The sequence below is a fragment of the Candoia aspera genome, chromosome 1 (assembly GCF_035149785.1).
Source record: "Candoia aspera isolate rCanAsp1 chromosome 1, rCanAsp1.hap2, whole genome shotgun sequence".
Taxonomy (NCBI): Eukaryota; Metazoa; Chordata; class Lepidosauria; order Squamata; family Boidae; genus Candoia; species Candoia aspera.
This window is the reverse complement of record NC_086153.1, coordinates 95,447,913-95,474,397: the sequence shown is the minus strand read 5'-3', so window position 1 is coordinate 95,474,397 and position 26,485 is coordinate 95,447,913. Positions and strand designations below refer to the sequence as shown.

The 26,485-nt window shown below is 43.8% G+C and overlaps 1 protein-coding gene across 1 annotated transcript in view; it reads left to right on the top strand.

Moving 5' to 3' along the window:
* LAMA2 (laminin subunit alpha 2) overlaps positions 1-26,485 on the top strand; it is a 352,961-nt gene that overhangs the window by 79,002 nt on the left and 247,474 nt on the right. Inside the window, exon 12 of the mRNA XM_063295339.1 lies at positions 1,206-1,379. Coding sequence (XP_063151409.1) covers positions 1,206-1,379 — 174 coding nt within the window. The remainder of the gene's footprint in view (positions 1-1,205; positions 1,380-26,485) is intronic.

Sequence of the window (26,485 nt, the reverse complement as noted above, 5' to 3'; positions counted from 1 at the left end):
GAGCTCAACCAGCCCCTCATCTTTCCAATGGTGTCCACCAAGGTGTGAGTAGGAAAAATGGAAGACAAAAAGTTTAAGACTAAAAAAATCTCCTGTAATTCTGAAGCAGGCTTTTATTGTTGGAGAAGGCATGTAAGAACATACTTCCCTTTGAAGAGAACATTAGTTGTCTTCAAGACAAGCCTTGCCATATGACCTATGTTGGGTTTGAATAACCTGATCCTGATGCATCTTTATCCTTTCTCATTTGCAGTTTTGGGATGATTTCATAATTCTTTCTTTTCTTGCTCACACAGAAAGCCAAGTTTTCATTCCTACCCCTGACCCTGTCTGGTTTTGATAGAGGCTCTTGTTACAGATTCTTGCTAAAATAATTGTCATGCAAATCCTTACTCTGTAGCAAATATTAATACTCAGGATAATGTTTTCTTTTTCCTATTCCATGCGTGATCATGGTCTTACACTTGTTATATAGAGTTTGGCTAATTTTGCCATAAAGAAATGCATCTAATATGAACACCCATTTCAATGCATTAAATGCAATTTTAATCTCATTACATGAGTCTAGCATTTGTAAAATTACAATCAGTCAAAGTGTCTCTTTTCCTATTTGCCTTTATAATTTCTCCGCTTCCTCAAATATGAAGCCAAAACCCCAAGTGAGCCATTCAAACTCATGAAAATGAAACATTCTACTAAATGTTTCTTTTGGTTGTCAAGTTCAAGTCAACCACAGATTTTTAAAATATATAATACGACCTTATTGTATCTTCTCAAAAGCCCCTTCTTATTTCGTTGAGGTGTATTCCAGAAAATGTGTTCATGTAATATTGTGATCTTAAACTATGTTCTTCTTGATTTGCCTAAGTACAAGAAATTAGTTAATTATTTTACCATAGTTTCCAGAAGTAGGAGAAGTACTTCTGAAAACTATGGTAAAAGTTTTTACCTTAAGCCCTACTCCCAATATTAAATGAGAATTTATTAAGAGTCAGTTTGGCGTAGAGATTAAAGTGCTGGGCTAGATATCAGGAGACTATTCTAGTCGAGTTCTAGTCACTTTCTCAGGCTTGAAAGTTGGCTGGTTAGGTGGGATATTATTATTGATATTAATATGAAAACAAACAAAAGGCAAGGAGCAAAGATTATTTTAAAACGAAGGAAGTTTGTGGATATTAACAAGTATTTTCCCTTTGTCATTATAGATTGTGGACATGAATGGCTGGCACTTGACTGATGAATGGGGTCTTGCTAGAATTACTCCTCAGCAGGACAGTTTTGATGGGCCTCAGCAACTTAGCATCAGTAACACAGCTGCAAGAACTGTTCTGCAGCCTGTTTATTACTGGAGTGCACCCAGTCCTTATCTGGGCAACAAAGTAAGTATTGCTCTTTGCCTGAATGCTAATTTAATGTATTAGTAATAAAATATATTTCTTAAAGTTCTCATTTGTGAGATAAGTATTTGATCAGGAAACTGTTTGCTAAAAGGAACTAACAGGCATGCAGAGAATCCATGTGAGAAATGAGGCAAAAGGTAAGTAGACTAAGCAAAGTATTTCTGCATTGAGAGCCTCCTGGCAGTTTCTGGTTGCAGATATTAGGAAAGCTCAGGTAATTTATGCAATATTGCAATATTATGTCTATGATGAAACGGCTGGGGGTCTAATTTATATGGATGTGTATTTCTTTCAAGTAGTCTTATCTCCCTTCCTGCACCTTCACATTTCACTTGTTCTTTCTCACTTAGCTTGCACAGATGCTGTCAACAGGTCAGATATTAAGGAGCTATGCTAGAAAATACGTAATGATTGATGGGAAACTTCAGTGCAAGGAGTTCTATCCTAGATTCAAAAGATGGTGTGTGGTTAAAAGTCTTTGCTATGTTGTCGAAACCCACGTAGTTACTTATGAGCTGACCCATTTCCTGTGGCTTTGGAATAGTGCTATAGTTGTTTCAGGTGGGGTGGGGAGATGTGGACCCTGTGATCAGCCTATTTCATGTGCTCCCAGCTTTTTTAAACAAGGTCACAAATGGAATGGTGAAAAACTGCCCCCCCCCGTTTTTTACAAATTCCCTGATGGAATAGTGAAATTATTACTTAAAAATGTATGAAACATGGATCAGTTCTCTCACTTTTGACTTCCAGCCCAAGTGATACAAAAAATGGCTAAAACTATACTGTTTTCTCTGTCTTTTGACCAGTCCAGGAGCAGTAAGGAAGCAGAAGGGAATTCATCAATAAGGGACTATGTAAATGTGGTCTAAGCAGAACATCAGGTACTCACCATGGCCAAAGCAGAGAAAGGGATTTCTTAATCCAGCTTTATTTCCAGCTGGTTTATGCACGAGAGTCAAGCAGTTTAAAGCTTTAAAAAACAAAAATTTTAGGATTAAATCAAAGCCACTCTTGGTGTGTTCGCGGGCTTGGGGGGCCCTTTCCCCTGGGGGCGCGGCTGGTGGGGGGGGCCCGCGGGGAAAAGGGTGTTCAGGGGCCGGTTCGGCTTTCGCCCCTTTGGCTTGTCGGGGTACGTCCGGTGGAATGCCCGGGTCAGGTCTGGCGCCTTGACGTGTTGCGCCGCCACCCATTCTGGGTGGGGGAAGTGTTTCTACCTTACTAAATAGTGTAATATTCCCCGTTGACGGCGAGAGTCGAGTATGTCTCTTACTTCGAAATGTTGTTGGCCGTCGATCATCGCTGGGGAGGGCAGTGGCGTGCTCGGGTGCCATCGAGAGGTGGTTGCAGGTTTCAGGAGGCTGGTGTGAAATACTGGGTGGAGTCTCCGTAGATTGTGTGGCAGGTCCAGGCGTATTGCCACCGGGTTCACTATCTGGGTTACTCGAAGCGGCCCGATATACTTAGGCCCCAGTTTTTTCAAGGGTTGAGGTGACTTCAGGAATTTGGTGGATAGGTAGACCATATCCCCTGCCTGGAACGTCAGTTGCTGGCGCCGGTGCTTGTCAGCCTGCTCTTTGTAGGCCGCCTGTGCTTCCTTCAGCGCTGCCGTGATTATTGGCCACGATTCCGCAATCTTCCGTCCCCAGTCACTAGCATCCACTCGGGGTCCCAGGGGTTGCGGTAGCTCCGGTATGGGGACGAAGTCGCGCCCCGAGACTACTTCGAACGGGGTTTTCCCCGTGCTCGTGTGGACAGTGTTATTATATGCGACTTCCGCAAACGGGAGCAGTTCGACCCAGTCGTCTTGGTGGTAGTTTGTGTATGAGTGTATGAATTGTTCTAGGGTGGCATTGAGGACCTCTGTGGCTCCGTCCGTCTGGGGGTGCCAGGCAGTGGATAGGGCTTGTTGGGTCCCCGTCAGCTTTAGGAAGGCCCGCCAGAATTTCGAAGTGAATGGTGTGCCCCCGTTGGTCACCACGCGTGCGGGACATCCGTGTAACCTGTACACGTGTATCAGGAAGAGTTTGGCTATTTGTTGGGCGGACGGGACTGATGAGCAGGGGATGAAGTGGGCTTGTTTCGAAAGGTAGTCTTTCACCACCCAAATGGCCGTTTTCTTCTGGCTGGGTGGGAGATCTACTATGAAATCCATGGAGATTTCCTCCCATGGGCGGGAGGGCTCCGCCACCTTTTGTAAAAGTCCCGGGGGCTTACCTGGTGCCCGTTTGGCCCTGGCGCATGTCGGGCAGGACGCTACATAGGCTTTCACATCCCATCTCAGCGCGGGCCACCAGAATTGGCGTCGTGTGAGGTGCAGGGTCTTCAAGAACCCGAAGTGTCCCGCTTGCTTGGCGTCGTGGGATCTGCGCAAGATCGCCTGGCGTTGCGAATCTGGGACATATATTCTGCCTTCCCCCCATGCCAGGTCCTGTGCCATCGTCACCTTGTCGGGGTTAGCTAGGAGCCAAGGGTCGGTTTTGAGGGCGGCCGTGAGGTCTGCGCGTATCCCCCCTGGCAGTTGCGGTTGGCGCCGTCTGGTTACTGGTTGCCCCACCGTCGGTTGTGCCATGGGGTTGGGCTGCCTCCGAGCGCCGCTCCGGGTGGTCACCGCCATCCCCAGCTGGGAAGCGGATAGGACCGTCCCGATCATGTCTGGGGCGGGCTCCTCGTCTTGGGGCAGTCGGGAGAGGGCGTCAGCTAGGAAGTTCTTTTTGCCCGGCATGAACTTCAGCTGAAAGTTGAAGCGGCTGAAGAATTGGGCCCATCTGACCTGTTTTGGGCTGAGGCGTCTGGGCATTCGGAGGGCCTCGAGGTTCCGGTGGTCTGTCCAGACCTCAAATGGTTGGGTGGCTCCTTCCAGTAGGTGCCTCCATGTTTCCAACGCCGATTTCACCGCGAAGGCTTCCTTCTCCCAGACGTGCCAGCGCCTTTCTGTCTCAGAGAATTTCCTCAACAGGTAGGCGCATGGTTTCAGGACTCCTGTGGGGTCCTTTTGGAGTAGGATGGCCCCCAGGGAGAAGTCTGAGGCATCGGCTTGGACCACGAACGGCCGTTCTGGGTCCGGGTGCGCGAGGATTGGCTCCGTGGTGAACAGCGCTTTCAGCCTGTTGAATGCGGTTTGGCACGCGGGAGTCCAATTTAGTACTGTGCCCGGGTTCTTGGCACGTCGTGTGTCCCCCACCCCTTTAGTCTTGAGGAGGTCTGTTAGGGGGAGGGCTATCTCCGCGAACCCCCGTGCGAATGACCTGTAAAAATTCGCGAAGCCGAGGAAGCTCTGGAGTTGGCGCCTGTTACGGGGGCGTTCCCAGTTCACCACCGCCTCGACTTTTGCGGGGTCCATCTCTATGCCTTCTCCGGAGATTCGGTACCCCAGGTAGTCTAGGCGTGCTTTATGAAATTCGCACTTTGAGGGTTTGGCATAGAGTTTCGCCCTTTTTAGCTTGTCGAGGACTTGTCTGACTAGGGTCACGTGTTCCTTGTGCGTTTTGGAGTAGATAAGGACGTCGTCTATGTAGACTAGGACCCCTTTGAACAGGTGCTCATGCAGAACCTCATTGATGAGCTGCATGAATACCCCCGGGGCCCCTGCTAGTCCGAATGGCAGCACTTTGTACTGAAAGGCACCTAGGGGGCAGTTGAACGCCGTTTTCCATTCGTCCCCCTCCCTAATTCGGATCCGGTAGTACGCCTCGCGAAGGTCCAGCTTGGAGAATACTCTGCCCGTGGACAGGTGGGCGAGCATGTCTTTCACGAGGGGTAAGGGGTATTTATTGGATAGGGAAGCTGCATTGAGGCCCCGGTAGTCGGTGCAGAGCCGTAGGGTGCCGTCCTTTTTCTCTCGGAATAAGACGGGCGCTCCGACCGGTGAGCATGCCGGCTCTATGAATCCCCTCTCTAGGTTTTTGTCGATGAACTCCCGAAGGGTTGCCATCTCCTTCGGGGTCATCGAGTAAATCTTCGGCCTAGGTAAGGGGACATCGGGCAGCAGGTCAATCCTGCAGTCCGTCTTGCGGTGGGGGGGTAGTTGATCAGCTTCCGCCTCTCCGAAGACCTCTGAGAAGTCAGCGTATTGCTCCGGTAGGTCTTCTGGTGTGGTTGTGTTGTCCTGGGTTGCTGCCTCTGCTCGTCCCACCGTGGGGTTGGTCCTGCCCGCCGGAACTGGCGCCCGGTACTCGCCGTCGTTGAATCGGAAGGTGCGGGTCGCCCAGTCGATGCGCGGGTTGTTTGTTGCGAGCCATGGTATCCCCAAGACTACGATGGGCCGTCCTATGTGGGTTACCACGAACGATGTTCGTTTGGTGTGGGTACCCATTTGTAGGGTAACCGGCTCGGTCTGCATCGTGGCTGGTGTCCCTCCCGCTGTTGAGCCATCCAGCTGGTGAAATGCCAGCGGCGTGGGGAGGGGGAGGCAGCGTAGGGCGAGTTTTGTGACTATGTCGGGGTGGATCAGGTTTTTCGAGCACCCCGAGTCCACTAGTGCCGTGGCCATGGTGGCTCCGTTGCCCCCAGAGAGCTTGATTGCCGCCATTATTACGGAGCTTTCGCCGCTCTGTCGAAGTGATCCGCGCCTCTGTCCCACCACCTGCCTCGCGGCGCGTTTTAGGGCAGGCGGGGAGCGTTTCCCGCCGGCTGGTCTCGGTCTACGGCGTCCTCTCCCCCCCAGTAAGCGTCCCAGCCTTCGTCCGGTGTCGCTGTGGCTCCGGTCATTCGGTGGTGGGGGGGTGGCGGCGGGTTAGTTGGTTTGAGGTTAGGTTTCAGTGCGGGTTTAGGAGCGCTCGCTGGGGTTCGGTTGGAGAAGCAATCTGCCGTTTTGTGCCCCATTTTCCCACACCTCCCGCAGGGCCCACGAGTGAATTTCTTCCTTGGATATGTGGGACCGGCCATCCCCACGTGTGGTGCGGGTACCTTTGGGTAGGTGTTGGTTTTGTCTTCCGTCGTTGCCATTAGGAAGGTGCGGTGTGCGTGTTCTGCTTTCCCCGCGAGGTGGATCCAGCCGTGCAGAGTCTCCGGATCGTCCCGGTAGAGAGCCCATTGAAGTACTTCGCGGTTGAGCCCCCTTTTAAACATTTCTAGCAGGGTGGTCTCGGACCAGTCGTTGATCTTCCCTGCTAGGGCTTTAAATTCGAGGGTGTAGTCCGGGACAGTGCGTGCGCCCTGTTTGAGGCTTTGGAGTGCGCTTTTAGCCCTCTCTTTGGCTAGTGGGTCCTCAAAGTAGCGCTTCATCTCGGTAATGAAAGCATGGAAGTCAGAGAGGGCGGGGGAGTTGGACTCGTACATTTGGACGTACCAGTCCGCCGCCCTGTCTTGTAGTTTGATCGCCACGGCTGCGATCTTGTCCGCTTCAGAGTTAAAGGAGTGTCCGTGCCGCCCCATGAACTCCCTGGCGTTCGTAATGAAGAACGACAGTTTCGCGGGGTTCCTGTCGAAGAAAATGGGGAAGTCCTTTGGGGCCCGGGCGTTCTGTGAGTCCCCTCCTCTCGCTTCCCGACTCCTGGCTTCGTCCGCTTGGGCCGCTTGTTGATCAGCATTTGGCCCATGGGGGTGCGACGACCCGCTCGGGGTGTGGGCCTGCACGGGAACATCGTTGGGCGGCGTCGGGGACATCAGCGATTGCAGCATGGTCCTGAGGTCCTGTAGCTGGGCCTCCATGGCTGCAAGTCTGGCTTGAGTTTCCCTGTCCGAAATCCGCGCCGCAGCTGGGGTCGGGTCTGTCGGTGTGTCCGCCGGGTTGGGCCGCTGGTGGGGTTCAGACAGTCCCGTCTGCTGGTCCGCTTCCTCCGTTTGGGGGTGCGTCGGCTGGGTTGCCTCTCCGTCCTCCACCGTGCTTGCCGCAGTTGGGCTGACGCTCCACGCCCGTGGCTGGGGTGCGATGTGGGGCAGGGGGGTCTCCGCTGGTCTCGGGAGTTATGTTGCTCCCTCCCGTGGCCGGGTCGCCTCCGCCGCCGTCTCCCTCTGGGGTCGGAGCTGAGACTCGGGGTGGGCCGGGCGGGTGTCCGTGTCTCCTGGGGTCCGCGGTGCCTCTGGCCTCGATCGGTCCTCCTCCGCTTCTTGCCGTGCGGTTCGCCCGCTTTGGCCGCGACGCGTCGGCCTCATCTGTCGTGGTCTTCTCGCCGTCGATTCCTCCCGCGGCTCGTTGTCCGGTGGGGCTCAGCGAGGCTGAGTTTGTGACTCTCAGCTTTATGTCATGCACTGCCTACCGCAGAGTAAAATACAGACGCTGATTCATAGGAGAGCAGGTTCCGGTTTATTTCGTACGTAGTGTCAGTTGTGAAAAAAGCTGAGAGTGAGAGGAGCGCGCCGGTGCGGGGTTTAAATACCCCGCGCCGGTCAGCGCCCCCTCACCCTGGGTCACGTCATCCCCCCTTTGTCCTGCATGCTGTCTTGTCGGTAGGTGAAGGGTTGTGAGGCCCCATCTGGTGCCCCGGGATCGCCCATCATCGGTTTCCTCATTCAGCCGGTGATTGCTGTCAGCTGGGCGATCTCCGTTGCGCTTGTGCTAACAGCTTGGGTGTGCCTCGCGATCCGCCTAGCCTTTGTCTTTTCTTCTTTCTCTTTTGTGTTCTGATGGCTGCATCCTCTGGCTAGGGTCTGTGGCTGTTGTTGTGCTTGCTATGCTTATCTTGAGCCCCTTCCTCTGCTTCCTCGTTATTGTCATGTGTGCCGTTGTGCTGATGTCTTCAGCTCAACGGCACTCATGACATCAAGACAGGAAAATAATGGAAATTTGCCTGCTATTTGTCTGAGCATGGAAGGCATATTTTCCACTTGTAATTTGGAAGGACTTTAGTTGCTGTCAGAGAGCTTCTGTATGAATGAAACAATTTCCCTTAATAACTGAATCATATAAATTTTTGATACTACAGTACTACTGAAAACCTGCACAAATTACTATAGTACATCTTAACTGTCATGTTACATCATGTAAATTACAGCCATGATGACATACTTAGTGGAGATAATTTAGCACCTTGTTATGGAAATAGAATATTGCAGGTTATTATTTGTAAACTCAATAAAGCATTGCTCTAAATAGTTAAAACTGGGTTAAATCAGTCTTTCTAGTGATATTTGCTTACAGTACTACAAATACAATAATTCTTCTGAGTGTGGTTTTCTGGGATTTATTGCCTAGAATATAATTTCACTGAATAACAGTATCCATTTTTTCTAAACTTCTCTGGTTTAATTGCCATACCTAATCTATCTATCTATCTATCTATCTATCTATCTATCTATCTATCTATCTATCTATCTATCATCTATCTATCTATCTATCTATCTATCTATCTATCTATCTATCTATCTATCTAATTTGTCCCCACCCATCTCCTCCCATTGGGGGACTCTGGGCGGTTTACAACAATCTGTTAAAAACAACAACCATAATACCAGCTTCCTCCAAATTGGTGCCCTCAAAGTATGTTGGATTATGGCCTGGTATGCTAAGACATGTTGATTTACAGTCCCAGAATCTCCAGCCTGCTACTCCAATGTCTATTCTGTTTTCAGTTAGAGGGCTACTTTAGTCATGCATAAATTTGTTGGTTTGTTTAGAACATTCATCTTCCACTTTCCAAATTATTCTCAAGACCACTTAGAACTGGACATAAAGATCACTGCTATTGGTTTTGCGAGCTGTCCCTAATAAGTGAACCTAGCTGTTTTTCCTTACTTAATTTGCTGTGGTTTGTGGTCCATGGGACTGGGGCAGGAATCATGAAACAGAAGTGCACCAGTGGGGGGGGGGGGAGGCTTCTTTTCTAACATTTCCTGAGGACTTAGATTTTTTTGTCTACTGCAGGCAGCAAAATAAGAACACTGCATACCTGTAGGTGTGAAAAAGGTGAAAGGTCCCCTGTGTCAGCACCGAGTCATGTCTGACCCTTTGGGGGGACACCGCTTTTGCGATGTTTTCTTGGCAGACTAAAGCGGGGTGGTTTGCCATTGCCTTCCCCAGTCAGCACCTTCCCCAGCAAGCTGGGTGCTCGTTTTACCGACCTTGGAAGGATGGAGGGCTGAGCCGGCTACCCGAGTGTCCAGCTTCTGCTGGGATCAAACTTGGGTTGCAGGGAGAGTTTTGGTTGCAATACTGCCGCCTGCCACTCTGCGCCACATGAGGCTCTATACCTCTAGGGCAGACGTGGCATTTTTTCCCACATGGTAGGATTCAATAATACAAATAAAACCTTTTAACAGACACATAAATAATCTAGCAGTCCTTGGTTCTCCAGTACTATAATAGCATTGAGAGAAATAAGTGTTATAAGGAGTAATAAGATGCTTATAATTAAGAATGTATATTTTGTGTGCAAAAGATCAACCAGAGAGGAGAAAGGCCTTGCTTTGTGAAGATTTACATGGATAAGACCCGGCCAGTCCTTTGACTTCCTCAGCTTTCTTAACTTCTTCAGGCCATTGTGGAAGAAATTTAAGGGTGTGTATGAGGGAAGGTGTCATGTTCACTGTTTCAATGCTCACTGTACATCGTAACGTTTCACATGCCATGGTGCTGACGCGTGTTTCTGTTGGGAGGGAGCTGCTGTGAAACCTTGTGCCAGGCTCTGTATCTATGTTCATTTCAATGGAATGTGTTTGGGTTATGTGCTCTGCTCAAGGACTTTTCCCGCAGACCATCAGAAGCCGTTAGGAGCACCTGGGATTGTGAGCCTGGGAAGATTCTACGGGGGGAGGGATCTCGTTTGTACCGAGGGTTTTTAGTTTGCATTTGGCGCGCTTTTTCCATTCTCAGCTTTCTTTGTGAACCTGCATACTGTTCTTTAATAAATCAGATATCTTTGTGATCCTGCTTATGAGTCTGATGGTGTTTAGAATAGGCAATCATTACAGAAGGAGAGAGAGATCATGCTTCACCAGCTATCCTAGCAGAATTGCCACATATATTCAAAAGTTCTCATAGTAGCTGTGACTGCTTCATAGCTTCAAGGAGAGGATCCAGCCACATCAAATGATGTGGCTGAGTACATTGGTCTGTACATTTATGGAGGAATCCACATTTTATTAGCAGTTTAGTTACTGACAGACTGTAGATGACAGAGATATGTCCTTGAACAGGTGCATGTGGTCTTCAGGCTCAATTTGAAGTTACTTGTGTTTGTTACTGAATCATATCCATTATTAACTATATAAAAAGAAGCAAACAGCTCCAGTTGATTTCCTAATTAACAGTAGCTTGGATCTTGTTTGCTATAAAGAAACTTTTCTTGCAAGTAGAAAATGGAGTCCTTAAAAGTTTTCCTTTGCTGAAATGTCCATAAGTCTTGAAATTTTATGCATTCCAATCATTAGAAAAGCATCTTCTAACCCCATTTTCTTTCACTTTTCCTAAAGAAGATTATCTCAGAGACAGCACTAATTGGATTAAAAGGAAGCAAAGCAAACTTTTCAAATCAGCAGTAGAGTATTCTACTGTTATCAAATGCTGAGTATCTCTTAACACTGGAAAAATTAAACAGGGATAAAGATGCCAATCAGAAATTCATCCAGATGTCTCATGGGATGGGCACAATATTTGTTCGGCATGAGAAATGCATGCCTGTGTGCAAATGTATAAGCATTTGCAAGTGGTTATCTTGCCAGTAAAAATAAGGAATACTTAGGCAGGTCCATTTAGAAGAAAAGCAAAATAATCCTACACACACACCCTGGAAATATATTCAGTAGGGTAAAACAGTCATCTGTGTTTATTCTTGCTTGTTGTGTGCCTATGCTACTGTTGCTCCTGTCAATCCAGAGTTGTGAGGTAGTGGTCCATGATTCAGGAAAACTGCTGAAGTATGTACTTGGCCTTCAGTTTGAGATATGGGTGCACTTACCATCATAATAAGCTATTACCATTGATAGGTCACAACTCATTGAGGAGAAAGTCAATCTTAATTGGCTCAACTCTGTCAGCTTTCAGTTTGCCTCAAGAAGATGAGTGGTACTTTACAGATAACAGTCAGTCTCCCAACAAATAGTACACTTAATATTTCACCCCATTTCATTTTGTTTAGGGGTAGAAAAGGGGAACTAGCCCAACAACTCCATGCTTCACAAAGATGATTTTTTTTTCTGCCCCCTGTTTCATTGTTGTTGTCTCTTGGGCCTCAGAGCAAACAGACTTTTTAAGGAAGTTAGTAAAACTCTGGGCTTCCAGCAATTTGCTGTAGTTTAAAGATCTCCTCTTCATGTTAATTTCCTTTCTAAAGAAGTTTGAAGCTCTCTCCTGAAGGTGGCCTCTTCTCACCCTTTCCTTGAAGTGCCAAGCATTTAGCACTAATGAAAGCTACTGAAATTCTTATTATAAAATGCAGCCTAGATTATGTTCTAGGGATTAATGAAGCTGTGTAGACTTATCCAGACATCTTTAGCTAGAAACATTTGAAACAATAAAACTCTCTAGGGAGTAATAGGGCTCTTTGTTAGGTTTCAGGCAATCATGTCAAACATTGAATTATTCCTGTTAGTTGGCTAATGTTTATTCTTGCTTTTTAATTGTTTTCAAAATATTTGAACCTAAATTGTACTCCTGGTTTATAGTTGCTATGATATTAATTTTCTGGATTGTTTTGCTTGTAATATTCAGCAAATTCCTTACCCTGAATAAGACTTCATTTTCTGAAAACAGCATCACAGTAATCCATATTTTTTTTTTTATTGTTTGATGTTGAATATTGTAGAAATAGCTTGTCAACTATATTGGAAGACACAAGTTCTTTATTTATGCAATATATCTACTGACTCCACCCAGATAAACTCCAGATAATGATAATAATTATTAATACAAAATAATGATATAATATTGAATAATACCATAACATTAATAAGTGTACTGGTGGCTCCCCAGCCAATCCCCAAAGATCTTTCAGAAAATCCAGACATTTTAATAAACATATAATAACCAACTTCTGTAGGGTACAAGATATCTAAATTACTGATTGCTGGGTTGAAAGTTTTATGTTACAATATGATATCACTTAAGAGTTAAGAACTTGCCTATTTAAACTTTCCCAGTTTCTTTACCCTAAGATTCTTCATTTAAATTGGAAACCTGCAACTTTCTATGTACAACACTGGCGTTGATGGACTGTAAAACACTTTGGATGGTAGGATAGGAGATGTCGGTTTGATGCCGTTCTTAGAAGATTAGAGCTCTAGAGGAAACATGGAATTCTACCTCTGCAAGTGCTGAGGACTTCTAATGTGGATTGGGACCAAGATCTCAGCTGACCTATCAACTCAGTAGCCTTGTGCTTCCTGGTGGCTCTGTTCTCACTAAATGACTGAATTAGTTATTTGCTCCCACTTTATTTGATGGAATGCATGCTCCAACTGCAGATTATCAATCAGACACTCATTTCTGAAGTCTTCTAAGCTGAAGAAAAGGATTCTGGGAGGTTTTCGCTTCCTTGTGTTTTTTTTCCCCAGATTTTAAAAAAAAAAGTTTATAACTCTGTGGTGGCCCAGTGGCTATCAGCACTAGAACTGATGGAGTCAAAAGGTTTCTCCTCCTCCTTTCTGCTTCTCATTCATCTTCTGTCTGTTTTGCTGGTAGGAAGAGACCAATGGTTGACAGGGGCAATTAGTTTAGCCCCAAACACCTTTTTGAAACTAATACTAATTCCCTCTATTGCTTTCACTGGCTGGTTTACAATGGTTGCTAACATCCCCACCTTCAGTTCAATTAACTTGTATTACTAGAGTCAGTGTTTTAATTCAGCGCATGCTAATTCAAACCCTTTTCATCTAAAGCAGCTAAGGGTAGTTGGTGGTGGGCTTCAATGAATGGTCTGCCATTGAATGCCGACCCTCCTGCATTTTCATTGTTATGTCCCCAAGTCTCTTAGTAGAGTTCTTAACTACTATAGGATTCCTCCACTGATTTCCATCCTTCCTTCCTTCCTTCTTTCCTTCTTTCCAATATGGAACTGTCTCTTTCAAATAATTCTGTTTGTAATGATTGCCCAATATTGTTGCAAAGAAGCAAACAAGTGTAAGCAGGGAGAAATTATATAAAATATGATTTTTACTTAAAGTAAGATTAGGCTATTGCTTTTCTCCAATATGTTTCCACAGAATTCTACATTGTCATCCTGCCTATAGTACCTCAGGTTTATATGAGAGTATTTTCCGAGAACATTTTTTTTAAGATAACCCCCTTTCATGACATTTCATACATGCTGTGAAATGTTGCAGACAATAATGGAATGCTCAGAATTGTAGTTCTGAGTTCTATTGTTGCTGCATCCAAGGCCAGCAGAAAGGATAGAAATTACATTGAAAAATAAAGATGAAATTGATGTATAATTAGAGGGATGTGAGCAGAAAAAAAAGTCCATGTAGAACAACAATACACATACAAAAAAACCCCGAACCCAGTTGATATATTTCACTTTCACCCACTGTTAGTGTTCTGGGATATAAAGTATTTAAATACTTCTGTATTTGTTCCAAATACAATATTTCTGTACCCCAAATTCATAATTACATCTTCATGAATAGAAAGGTAGGTAGGGTATGTCCTTCTTCATAATTGTACTGTTAAAGCCATAATTGCGTAGCTATGCCTTGAAAATCCACTTGGAAGATTGGATTTTAGTTTGCATAAATGTGCTGTGGGTCAGTAGCCTTAAAACCACCTTTACAAATTATGAGTTAAATTTAACATCAATCATAAAGAAAAGTCGGGATCATTTTCTTCCTAGTGAAACAGTTATCCATGATTTATTGTAAACCTAGCAGATTAACATAGCATCTCTCAAAAAGTAGGTACAAAAATGGGTTTTTGGTAATATAGCTATAGGTGAATGCATGAAACACTTTAAAAATACAATTAAATGGATTCATTTGATTATGTTAGAAGGCTGTTCAGGTGAATGATTTTGATAGTGAAATGTAGCATGCAACATTGAACACAGCTAGGAACTTAATGAGCTTCTAGCTACAAATTACCCATGGTTTGGTTCAGAGTCCATCACGTGTATCAAGGCCCTGAGGTCCAGAGAACTGGGTCCAGTTGGCAAATCTATTGCCATGATTAAACTGAATTATAGATCATAATACTTAGATAATCTTATTGCTTGTACATTTTGCCCAGAGCTGGAAAGAAGGAAACTAGATCTGGGTCAAAAAAATCCAGATGATCTTGAGATGGCAGCAAAGGGATACAGAAAATTCTAACACTTGGCCATCTAGATGTCATCTGAATTTTTTCTTCCAGATATAGTAGTTGTAATAAAAGTACAAGACATATTATGAGCAATTAGTTGCTGTCTCACTTCCTTTTAACTATACAACCACACCTCTCTGCTCTAGAAAAGGAATCAGCTAGAATCAACTGTTTGAGAGTTATAGAGATTTATGTTTTCTCATGAATGCCTTGTGCCCATTAAAGGAAAGCTTAGATCACATCCATCCTTTCAGGAATGAAGATTCAAGTATAAGTATAAGTATAAGTATAAGTATAAGTGAGCCAGTTTGGTCTAGACAACGGGCTAGAAACCAGGAGGCTGTGAGTTCTAGTCCCACCTTAGGCATGAAAGCCGGCTGGGTGACCTTGAGCCAGTCACTCTCCCTCAGCCCAAGTCACCTCACAGGGCTGCTGTTGTGGGGAAAATAGGAGGAGGAAGGAGTGTTAGGTATGTTCGCCACCTTGAGTTATTTATAAAATAAAGGCAAGATAGAAAGTAAATAAATAAAATAAGTCATATTGTCATTTTGATTTTGATGCAGGGGCACCAGTAGATAATAGAGCTGGGAGCTGCTCAGGTGGTTGGCATTTGCTGCGTGACAAGGAGTGGATCAACAAGGGATGTGGGGAGAGTTGAAGGGTATTTCAGTGAAGTTCTAGGTAAAGCACTCCTTGTTCCCCTCAAAACTAAACCATGGGGTGGCCTCCTGCTTCAAAGCCACACAGTAGAGTAACCCTTCATCTCAGTCTGCCAAACTGGGTTTAGTTCATGCTCAGTAGCCATTTTCTTTAAAGAGAGGCCTTTGGTCGAGGCACATTGGTCCTGCTTCATGAGACCAAGCAAACCCAAAAGGCAGAGTACATCACAGTGTGAAATGGAACGATGAGGCAGAGTGCAGGGCTTCACATACTCCTCTTATATACTTGTTTGCTCTCTTCTTTCCCATCTTGCTCCAAACATCTTCCTACCTTTAACGCACAGGTGTGGGTATAGGTTAGCTATATTGACAAATGGAGGAGTTTTGTTCCTATACCAGCTGTTGCTTGAGGCTATTTTTTTGCCTACTCCTCACTGCTGCTTGGGTCTGCTTTCAGATTCAAGTTATTGGGGCTGGGGGGATTATCTGTCACTGAATTGCTTTAGCTAGATTTTCAGAATTAAATAATGGAATGCACTGGAATTATTGGTAGTTAACTTTAGTTCATCTCAGGGCCTTTTTACCTGCTTCTGCCCTCCCAAACCCTCCAAAGCACTTATCTTTGCTTCTGCTGGCCTTGGAATGCCAAGAACATTGGAAGTTTACTATGAGTCAATCAGCCCCAGTAGGAGATGGCAACAAGCATTCTTCACTCCATGGATGCCCCTCCAAGCAATCAATGGACGGCTGGCGCATTGGCGTGGATTGAGGTCCAGAGCTGACTCTGAAGCAACAGAAAGCCTGTCACCATTAAGGTGGGGTTGGCTGCAGCTTCCATTCCCTCCTGCCCCTGAAGCAGGAAGTAAGTGTACTTTTAATTGTGTGGGATTTGGTTGCCACGCAGACATTTTACATTCCTTCTTTCATTTTCAAGCTCTTTGTAAACCTCTGTCTGCTGTCTGTATTTCACCACCTTTGGCTGCTAAAACTGTCCCTAGAAACAGGTAACCTCAGCTTCCCACTTGCTCACTTGGCAGCACTCATTCTGCAGCACTACGACTTCCTATTTTTGTGAATGCTGCTTCTGAGTGCCATGTCAGCCATTCCCTTAGCTGTCTGGACAGCCGTGTACCAGAAGGGCTTTAATTTGGTTTCTTGTGACTGAGTAGGGTTGAATGTGATGGCCCAAAGGGCCCCTTCCAACTCTCTGATTCTATAATAGCTGTCATTAGAGATGTCACACCTCAGAAAGGAAAGTCTGGTCTCAAAGCAGAGGCAATAGGTGGAGCTGTAACCCGGTGCTGGCAGAGCTTTCGTTTTCTAAAACTAACCACAGTACTCAGAGAGATCAGGATTTTAGCTAAGGAGTGAAGTATTAATCCTCTCCAGAGCACACAGTGGTCCTGATGAAATTGCCCGCTTCATACCTATTAGTAACTAAAGACATTATTGCTTTATTTCACTGATCTTAAAAAGAGCAAAATATGCTAACCCAGAGAAGGGCACATGTTAAAAACAGTCAAAAATATATAGAAATACAATGTATATAAAATGCAAATCAATTTGAAAGAAAAACAGATTATCCTGATAACTAGACAGTTCAATGACTAACAGCAATAGCAATTGCAAAAAACTGAACAATCTTTCTGGAGATATTTGGCGATCTGTCAGCTAGGAGAGGGCAAATAAACTCTTCCTCCGAACTAGCATGGCTGTGAAATAAGAGTATTATTAATTCAGTTTGCCAGAGGATATATGAAACTCTTTTTCTTTCCTCTAACAGAAATGGGCAAAATGTTTCTTGCAAGGAACATATGAAATCTTCCTTCTAACGGGGAAGGTAGTGAGACATTATATTGACCGAAGGGGTGGGGAGGGCAATAAACAGAACAAAAGTCTTGTGGCCCTTTCTGATAACATCCCCAACATGTAGGATTTCACACGAATTGTTTTTTTTTTCCCAGTCTTAGAGTTCTGCAAATCAGTGATTATCCTAAGACTGGGCACTGATTTTATTTTTCCCAGTATGTAGAATCAAAGAAGTTACTTGATTTTAGGCTGCATGTTAGGAATAGTGCATAACGAACTTCATTATATCAGGAGAATCTTTTGCAAAAAATGGTTTACTAGGGAAAATAGTACATGTAAATATGTGTCTATTAGGACAAATAAAAATACAGTAAAAGTGTCAGTTTTTCTTTTTGAAGAACTCCTTCTTTAAGGACTAAGAAACTGTGATTGATATTTTAAAAATAAGTTGGTATAAATAATAGCTTTATTATTATTATTAGTAAATTATTACTATTTAATATTACTATTTATTAATAATCACATTATTAACAGTTAAGCCATTTTGTTGATTATCATGAGGAGATACAATGAAAAGAAGAAAAACTCAGTTCATGATTTTGATATCACCTGGCAGCTTTGTGGCGTTTTAAGACTGAGAGAGAATCTCCAAACATCTGACAATGTATTGAGAAAGTCCAAGTGGAAGAATCAAGTACATCAAGACATAAATAATTTAGGAAAATTGGTCTTGGCATTTTCATTTTTGTTTATTGATTACAATCAATACCTTGAGTCGTATTTTTGTTCAATAGATGACACCAGGGGAATCGAACAATTGATTTCTTTCCTCTACAAAATCTGTAAGGAGAGCCTAGTCCCAGGCCTCGTTGCTGAGGCAGAATAGGGATCAGTATTGGGGGCACCCCAGATATCCTGCCCACTTTTCTGCTGCCTCACAGATTGGAGAAAAGCATGTGACCACACTCATGAAGAGGAGCCCTTGGGTTGCCTCTGAACCAAACCAAACTTAGTCTAGGTTTACTAAATTTAAAGTTCTTCTTATAAGAACTTCAGATTAATAAACATTTTGGATTAAACAGTGACTTTCTCTATGTGGGAGGAATACCTCTGGCAGACTGAATTCCTTCCTGTTTTACCCCTTCTCCTTTACTCCCACAGTCTACTCAGGAGAGTTAGACAAGAAGAAAAACTCGTAATTTGGAAACAGAGGTCCCCTTGTGCAGCTTTGGACTTGGTTGTGAGCTACTTCTGTATTATTGCCAAGACTATTACAAGGGTGCATCCATGAAGTTACCAGGTGCTGAGCTGGACTTGAAGGAGACTTTATCTTATTGTATGAACATCACTTGTACAAGAGGAAGTTGTTGAAACTAACATCCTTCAAGTGATTGCACCATAATTTCTTTCCCTTTATTGAAAAAGACTTTTAGCTTGGTTTTATGGAAGATACAGGGCAGTTCTTGTAATGCAAGATTTCCGTATTGATTATAATAAAAGTGGATAAAACACTGTTCTTTAAAACATATCAGTAACATAAAAGAGCATTTTAAAAATAAAATAAGCTAATTATTGAAGATTGCTAAAAGGGTGTTTACAGTATCAATATCGACAGGTCCAATAGTGTAAATTAGGTGATTTTAGATTCTCATACTACTGCTCTTGAGATGAGAGAGGGAGGGAACCTCCTTAGATTGTTTCTGCTGTTTCAGAATCTACTAAGGCAGCTTTGTTGTGTTTGATTGCTTTCCTACTCATTCTTTCAATATGCATTTGTGAAGAAGTTTGCATTTGTCTGACTACATCCCATGAATTCCAAAACAAAATAAATAAAATGTTGTAATTGATATAAAGAGAGCCAGTTTGGTGTAGTGGTTAAGACATCAGGATAGAAACCAGGGGATCCTGAGTTCTAGTCCTGATTTAGGCACAAAGCCAGCTGGGTGACCTTGGACCAGTCATTTTCTCTCAGCCCTAGGAAAGAGGCAATGGCAAATCACTTCCAAAAAACCTTGCTAAGAAAACTTCAGGGGCTTGTCCAGGCAGTTGTCAGGAGTCAAGACTGACTCAAAGGCACACACACACACACAAAATTGATATAACAATTGCCTTTGCTTTTTTAGTTTTAAAGGACCCAGAAGTCCAAACATATCTGATTTGCATACGTTTATCTTAGACAATGCCCTTAGAATTCTAGGATTTCTACTTCTGTGGTAATGAATAGGATATGTTATTTTACTGAACTGTCTTGCCAGTCCTGGGGTCATTTCTCACCAAAACACATTCCAGCATATAGAACTAAGATTTTCTTTAGGCCAGTTATGGAACAGAAATCCATAGATGCATCCATGCATTATTAGGCATTAGTGCATTGGTGTGTTTTTATTGACACTTTTGTTTGCATATTCCCTGCAAAGGTTGTGCTGAGTATATGGAGAATGCAACCCGATCTGATGAGTGAACTGTTTTTCCATTTTCCAAAAGTAAAGCTAATAGAATGCAGAATTGTTGGAGAAAGCACAATTTGAACTTGGAGATCTATTGCTGACGGATCCTTTAAAAATGAAACGGGGAAAAAAATCTATTTCTAAGAGTTCTAGTTTGAGTCAGCCTTCCCACTGTCAATTAAAATGAAAACATAGAAAAAGAGAAGCTGATAATCAGAGCCAAAAAGCATGTTCAGTGAGACCTACTTTAGAAGTAAAAAATCAGGAGTCTGGGAACATGTTTTCTGACTAGTGTAGTCTAGCCACTCTGTGCATCTGAGTAAATGAGCTGAAGCCCATAAAAGCTTATAGCTTTTAATAAAAATTGGTTGCCAGAAAAGATGCTCCCAGGCTCCTTGTCACTTTTTGCCACCATAGACTAACATGCCTCTCCCCATACAATGTCTACATTAAAGGTTTAGTTTCCTTTTTCTCATAGCACAATTTTTAGACTTGTTTCTTCTGTGTGTGTGTGTGTGTGTGTCTCACTAGAGCCCCTTTCTTCCAAGTTATAGACTTGCTCTGGAATATAGCTAGAGAACAACTAGCTAGCAGATGTGGAACAAACCTGTGTTGACATGACATTGTTTGGCTGCCATAAAGAACTGCTTCAAAACTCCAAAAAGCCCCTGAGGCATTCAAAATGCCCTAGTGCCTTATTTGGCTGTCCCCACTGGGGAAAGTAGAGGGGGCTGAAAATGAACCATGCTTGCAAAAACTATATTCTCTTTGCTCTCTTTCAAATTTCCCAGGGAAACAAGCACTCTACAGAAGATAAGCCATCTTTGTAACAGCTCCAGTGGGGCTCCTATACTGATGACTTTTTCGACAACCTATGGTTTCAAGATGGCTGGAGCAGAGCCATGATTGCAGGTCCTTTGGCTGGAACACAAAAAATGCAAATGTGGCTCTCTCAGCAAAAATTCTATAGATCAGAAGTGTGGAAGTCTAGATTAGGCATGCAAACCAAATGCTTCCCACTTTCTGAGTCTGAAGACTACTCCTCTAGTGCCATTTTGGCTAGAAGCTCTGTCTGTGTCAGCCCTTCCAGGTAAACCAGACAGGAAACCTGACTAGATGAGCTAATTCTGCTTTATTGTAAGGCTACATTAACAGAATCTTGCAAGCCTGAAAGTACAAATCTCCCGCCCTCCCTTTTATTGCTGAAGTGGTCAGGGCAGATCTTTCCTAAGTTTCTTCTTTAGACGGTTACCCTCTTGTGGACTCCCCTTCCTTTTATCTGATCGTTCCCTAGGCAGCACCTCTTCCCTCCATTCTCCAAGGTTCCATTCCATCACAGCCTGTGACCCAAGCTAAGGTGTATTCCAAGGTCTCTTCAGGCCTGCCCTATCCTGAAACTCTTGAGAACAACATTTATGCTGACTTCAGCTGTTCTGTTTCACAGAGCAGGTGAAAGGTACACCACAACTGTGTTTTTAGATGTGGAACAATTTGTCAAAAAACCATTTGCTCTTTTGAACGAAAGACCTTATACAATAAGGTTCCTCCTGCCTGCGTTCATGGAATCATTTACATTTTAAAAACCAAGTTTATGCAGCAGCACTGCTATAAAAAATAAAATACAAAACTAGCCACTCACTTCTAGCTTAGGGAGAAGCCAAGTCCTTTGCTTTCAAATGGTGAATCATGCACAGTTAAACCAATTACCTCCTCATCCCTAAGGAGTGTCTTAATTATTTTTGTTTGCTTATAGCAAGGGGAAATATATGCATATATTTTAATTTATGCAATAGGTTTCAGGCAAGAGCTAACTTTGACATTAATCAAATAAATAGACTTAATTATGTTTGGTCAGCCATATCTTATGTTTTAAATATTTGATTTAATTATATTTAATCTATTGTTATTGCAAACCCTCTCCAAGGGCAGAACATCTGTATAGGTTATACTGCTTTCATTCTTGATACCAGTTGATCTGGGCTTAGAATCCAGCTGAACATGCACTCTGTTGCTCTAGAATGAAATAAATAAGATGCTGTTTTCCATGTTCTTAGCACCTCTTTATTGAGGGATCACCCACATAGTCATTTTGATTGGTAATTTGTTTACCCATTCAAACAGAGATTCATAAGTTAAATGGGGTTGAAAGAAAACACTGGTTCTTTACTCACTTGAAGGTGAGTTATCAGTAGCTATAGTGTTATCTCTGGGTAGATGGATTATAGGAGCCTGTGGACAAATATAGCATGGTGTAATTCAGCTAAGAGACCGAGCAGAGATGTTCATCTAAAACATCCTGGACGTTTGTGCTTAAATCTAGATATTTAAGTACTTGGCCACATTTTGACAATGTGTCCAGTTAAGGTTTAGTGAAACACAATCAGTCAAATCTGTCCCTAACTTTTACATTCTACCTTACCCCTGATTTCAGTGACATTCAGAAAACGATGTCTAAAGCTCTCTTGTCTGAGTAACCATAGTTGATTACATTGTCTGAACCTGGCAAACTAGTTAATCTAAATTATGATTAATTTCAAACTTCAGAACTTCAAATCATTTATTACAAAGCTGGCTTGCTTAAAGTAGTCAGACCTTCTCAGCTTTCTATGGCATAGCAAACTGCATAATCCAAAGCAAAAGCAAAAGCTCTTGTACTGAAGAAAGTAGAGAAAGGTGCAAACAACTCAGTGGAAGGCTAACTCAGTGGAAGGCTATTCCAATGCATTCATTGCTAAATGTATTATTTAGCATTATGTCTGATCATGCTAAAACCATTGAGTATTATATTAATTCCACTGAAAGATCTAAGGAGGAGGTCTGTAGCACTAATCTGTGTAGAGTCTATATCTATTTACCTAAAAGTATTTACCCATCTATTCTTATTTATCTAGAGTTACTGAATCTGAGGGAGTACATCTGGTGTGCCAGCTGCATCCTCATCTGGACCAGGAGTCCCTTCAGACGGTGAATCAATGTAGAGACTAGAGAAGATGACTTAGGGATAGCAGGGATAGGCAAACTCCATTACCAAAATGATGAGGGATAAAAGATATCTTAAGTCCACAACAGACACATAGTGTTCATAAGCAGCTCAGACACTTCCTTAATTCACTGAACTATGAGAAGGAGGAAGAGGTGTAGCACAATTATACTGGCACGATTCTATTATTATAGCCAATCTCAGTAATAATAGTTTTAGCCTTCTGATGGAGTTGATTTCTTCATCTGGCCTACCTTGTGGGGCTGATTCTCATGCCCTGGTCACCTCATGATTGGATTACTGTAATGTCATGAGTACTGATGGTGAGCAGGAAGGGGCCCCTATCCAGGGGGGGAAACGCATGCGTAGTTTAGAGGCTTTGAACCTTCCTTCAAAGAAACTCAGAGCAGACCTGCCTTGAGTTTGGGGTTTATCTGTGTGGGTTTCCCATGCTCTTTCAGTTTGGCAGGATTTTCTATCTACTGGAGCAGTTCAATAAACACTAGAGACCAAGTCCCTGTCTCAGTGTGGTTCTTCGCTCTAAGTTAGGACATGTACTGTGCTTTACAGAAAGCAGCATGGACAGCAATGGGGGTGCCATGTTTTATGCATGCAATTCCAGTGCTTCATGAGCAGCTTTGGTTACCAGTTGGCTTCAGGGTAGAATTCAAAGTGGTAATTATCACCTTTAAAGCCCCTTTCTCTGCCCTCCCAGTGTAATCTAGCAGGGTGGGTGAGCTGAAGATCCTATCAATTGAGCAATGTAATCTTGTGGGACCCAAGAAGCATGACCACTTTGTTGCAGCACCTGCCCTCTGAACCAGTGTTCCCCCAGAGATTTACGTGGCTCCCAGCCCCATGTTGTGTCAGAAACAGTTAAAAATATGGCAGTTTCCCAGGCCTTGGGGACAGGGCCGCAACTGGGGCGGGGGGAGTGGGGCATGTGCCCCAGGTGCCGCGCTGTGGGGGTGCCAAAATGAGCACTGGGGGGGTGCCAAAATGAGCACTGGGGGGGTTGCCAAAATGGACATGGAATCCATGTTTTCCCCAGGTGATACAGACCCTAGTTGTGGCCTTGCATGGGGACAAGGTGATTGTGGTGCCCCCTTTTGTTGTGGGTAAATTATAATTAGTATTGATTCTGTTTTCCTGGTTGGTTGTGTATATTTTCCATGTATTTTTTTTTAACCTGTAAGCTTGTCCAGAGTAATTGTGGAGTAAGGTGGCCTCAAAATTTGATTAAATAAAGAAATGAATATTTTGTGGGATTTATTGCTGGGTACACATATATTAGGTTGTGTTATATCTTGAATGCTTCAGCAAAGGATCGTTACCTTGTTGTGGTGCTGGAGCTTGAGCACCTCAATGATGCCATGAGCTAAACCGTGAAGGGCCACCCAAGACGGGAAGGTCAAGACAGAGAGGTCAGACTAAATGCGACCCCTGGGGAAGGTAATGGCAACCCACCCCAGTATTCTTGCCATGAAAACTAAATGGATCAGTACAACCAGAGATATGTCGGTATACCATCGGAAGATGAGACCCCCAGGTCGGAAGATGGTCAAAATGCTACTGGGGAGGAACAGAGGATGAGTTCAACTAGCCCCAGACGTGATGACGCAGCTAGCTCAAAGCCAAAAGGACGGTTAGCGGCCGACGGTGCTGGTGGTGAACGGCGAATCTGATGTTCTAAGGATCAACGTGCCATTGGAACCTGGAATGTAAGATCTATGAGCCAGGGCAAATTGGATGTGGTTATTGGTGAGATGTCAAGATTAAAGATAGACATTTTGGGCATCAGCGAACTGAAATGGACTGGAATGGGCCACTTCACATCAAATGACCATCAGATCTACTACTGTGGACAAGAGGACCACAGAAGAAATGGAGTAGCCTTCATAATTAATAGTCAAGTGGCTAAAGCAGTGCTTGGATACAATCCAAAAAACGATAGAATGATCTCAATTCGAATTCAGGGCAAGCCATCTAACATCACAGTGATCCAAATATACGCCCCAACCACAGATGCTGAAGAAGCTGAAGTACAGCAGTTCTATGAGGATCTGCAGCACCTACTGGACAACACGCCTAAAAGAGATGTTCTTTTCATCACGGGAGACTGGAATGCTAAGGTGGGCAGTCAAATGACACCTGGAATTACAGGTCAGCATGGCCTGGGAGAACAAAATGAAGCAGGACATAGGCTGATAGAATTTTGCCAAGACAACTCACTCTGCATGACAAACACTCTCTTCCAACCACCTAAGAGACAGCTTTATACATGGACTTCCCCAGATGGACAACACCAAAATCAGATTGACTACATCCTTTGCAGCCAAAGGTGGCGGACATCTATTCAGTCGGTAAAAACAAGACCTGGAGCTGACTGTAGTTCTGTTCATGAACTTCTTCTTGCACAATTTAGGATCAGACTCAAGAGATTAGGGAAGACCCACAGATCAGCTAGATATGAGCTCACTAATATCCCTCAGGAATATGCAGTGGAGGTAAAGAATCGATTTAAGGGACTGGACTTAGTAGATAGGGTCCCGGAAGAACTCTGGACAGAAGTTCGCAACATTGTTCAGGAGGCGGCAACAAAATACATCCCAAAGAAAGAGAAAACCAAGAAGGCAAAGTGGCTGTCTGCTGAGACACTAGAAGTAGCCCAAGAAAGAAGGAAAGCAAAAGGCAACAGTGATAGGGGGAGATATGCCCAATTAAATGCAAAATTCCAGAGGTTAGCCAGAAGAGATAAGGAATTATTTTTAAACAAGCAATGCACGGAAGTGGAAGAAGACAATAGAATAGGAAGGACAAGAGACCTCTTCCAGAAAATTAGAAACATTGGAGGTAAATTCCAGGCAAAAATGGGTATGATCAAAAACAAAGATGGCAAGGACCTAACAGAAGAAGAAGAGATCAAGAAAAGGTGGCAAGAATATATGGAAGATCTGTATAGGAAGGATAACAATATCGGGGATAGCTTTGACGGTGTGGTCAGTGAGCTAGAGCCAGACATCCTGAAGAGTGAGGTTGAATGGGCCTTAAGAAGCATGGCTAATAGCAAGGCAGCAGGAGACGACGGCATCCCAGCTGAACTGTTCAAAATCTTGCAAGATGATGCTGTAAAGGTAATGCATGCTATATGCCAGCAAATTTGGAAAACACAGGAATGGCCATCAGATTGGAAAAAATCAACTTATATCCCCATACCAAAAAAGGGAAACACTAAAGAATGTTCAAACTATCGAACAGTGGCACTCATTTCACATGCCAGTAAGGTAATGCTCAAGGTCCTGCAAGGTAGACTTCAGCAATTCATGGAGCGAGAATTGCCAGATGTACAAGCTGGGTTTAGAAAAGGCAGAGGAACTAGGGACCAAATTGCAAATATCCGCTGGATAATGGAAAAAGCCAGGGAGTTTCAGAAAAACATCTATTTCTGTTTTATTGACTATTCTAAAGCCTTTGACTGTGTGGACCATAACACATTGTGGCAAGTTCTTAGCGGTATGGGGATACCAAGTCATCTTGTCTGCCTCCTGAAGAATCTGTATAACAACCAAGTAGCAACAGTAAGAACAGACCACGGAACAACGGACTGGTTTAAGATTGGGAAAGGAGTATGGCAGGGCTGTATACTCTCACCCTACCTATTCAACTTGTATGCAGAACACATCATGTGACATGCTGGGCTTGAGGAATCCAAGGCTGGAGTTAAAATCGCTGGAAGAAACATTAACAATCTCAGATATGCAGATGATACCACTTTGATGGCTGAAAGCGAAGAGGAACTGAGGAGCCTTATGATGAAGGTGAAAGAAGAAAGTGCAAAAACTGGCTTGCAACTAAACCTCAAAAAAACCAAGATTATGGCAACCAGCTTGATCGATAACTGGCAAATAGAGGGAGAAAATGTAGAAGCAGTGAAAGACTTTGTATTTCTAGGTGTGAAGATTACTGCAGATGCTGACTGCAGTCAGGAAATCAGAAGACGCTTAATCCTTGGGAGAAGAGCA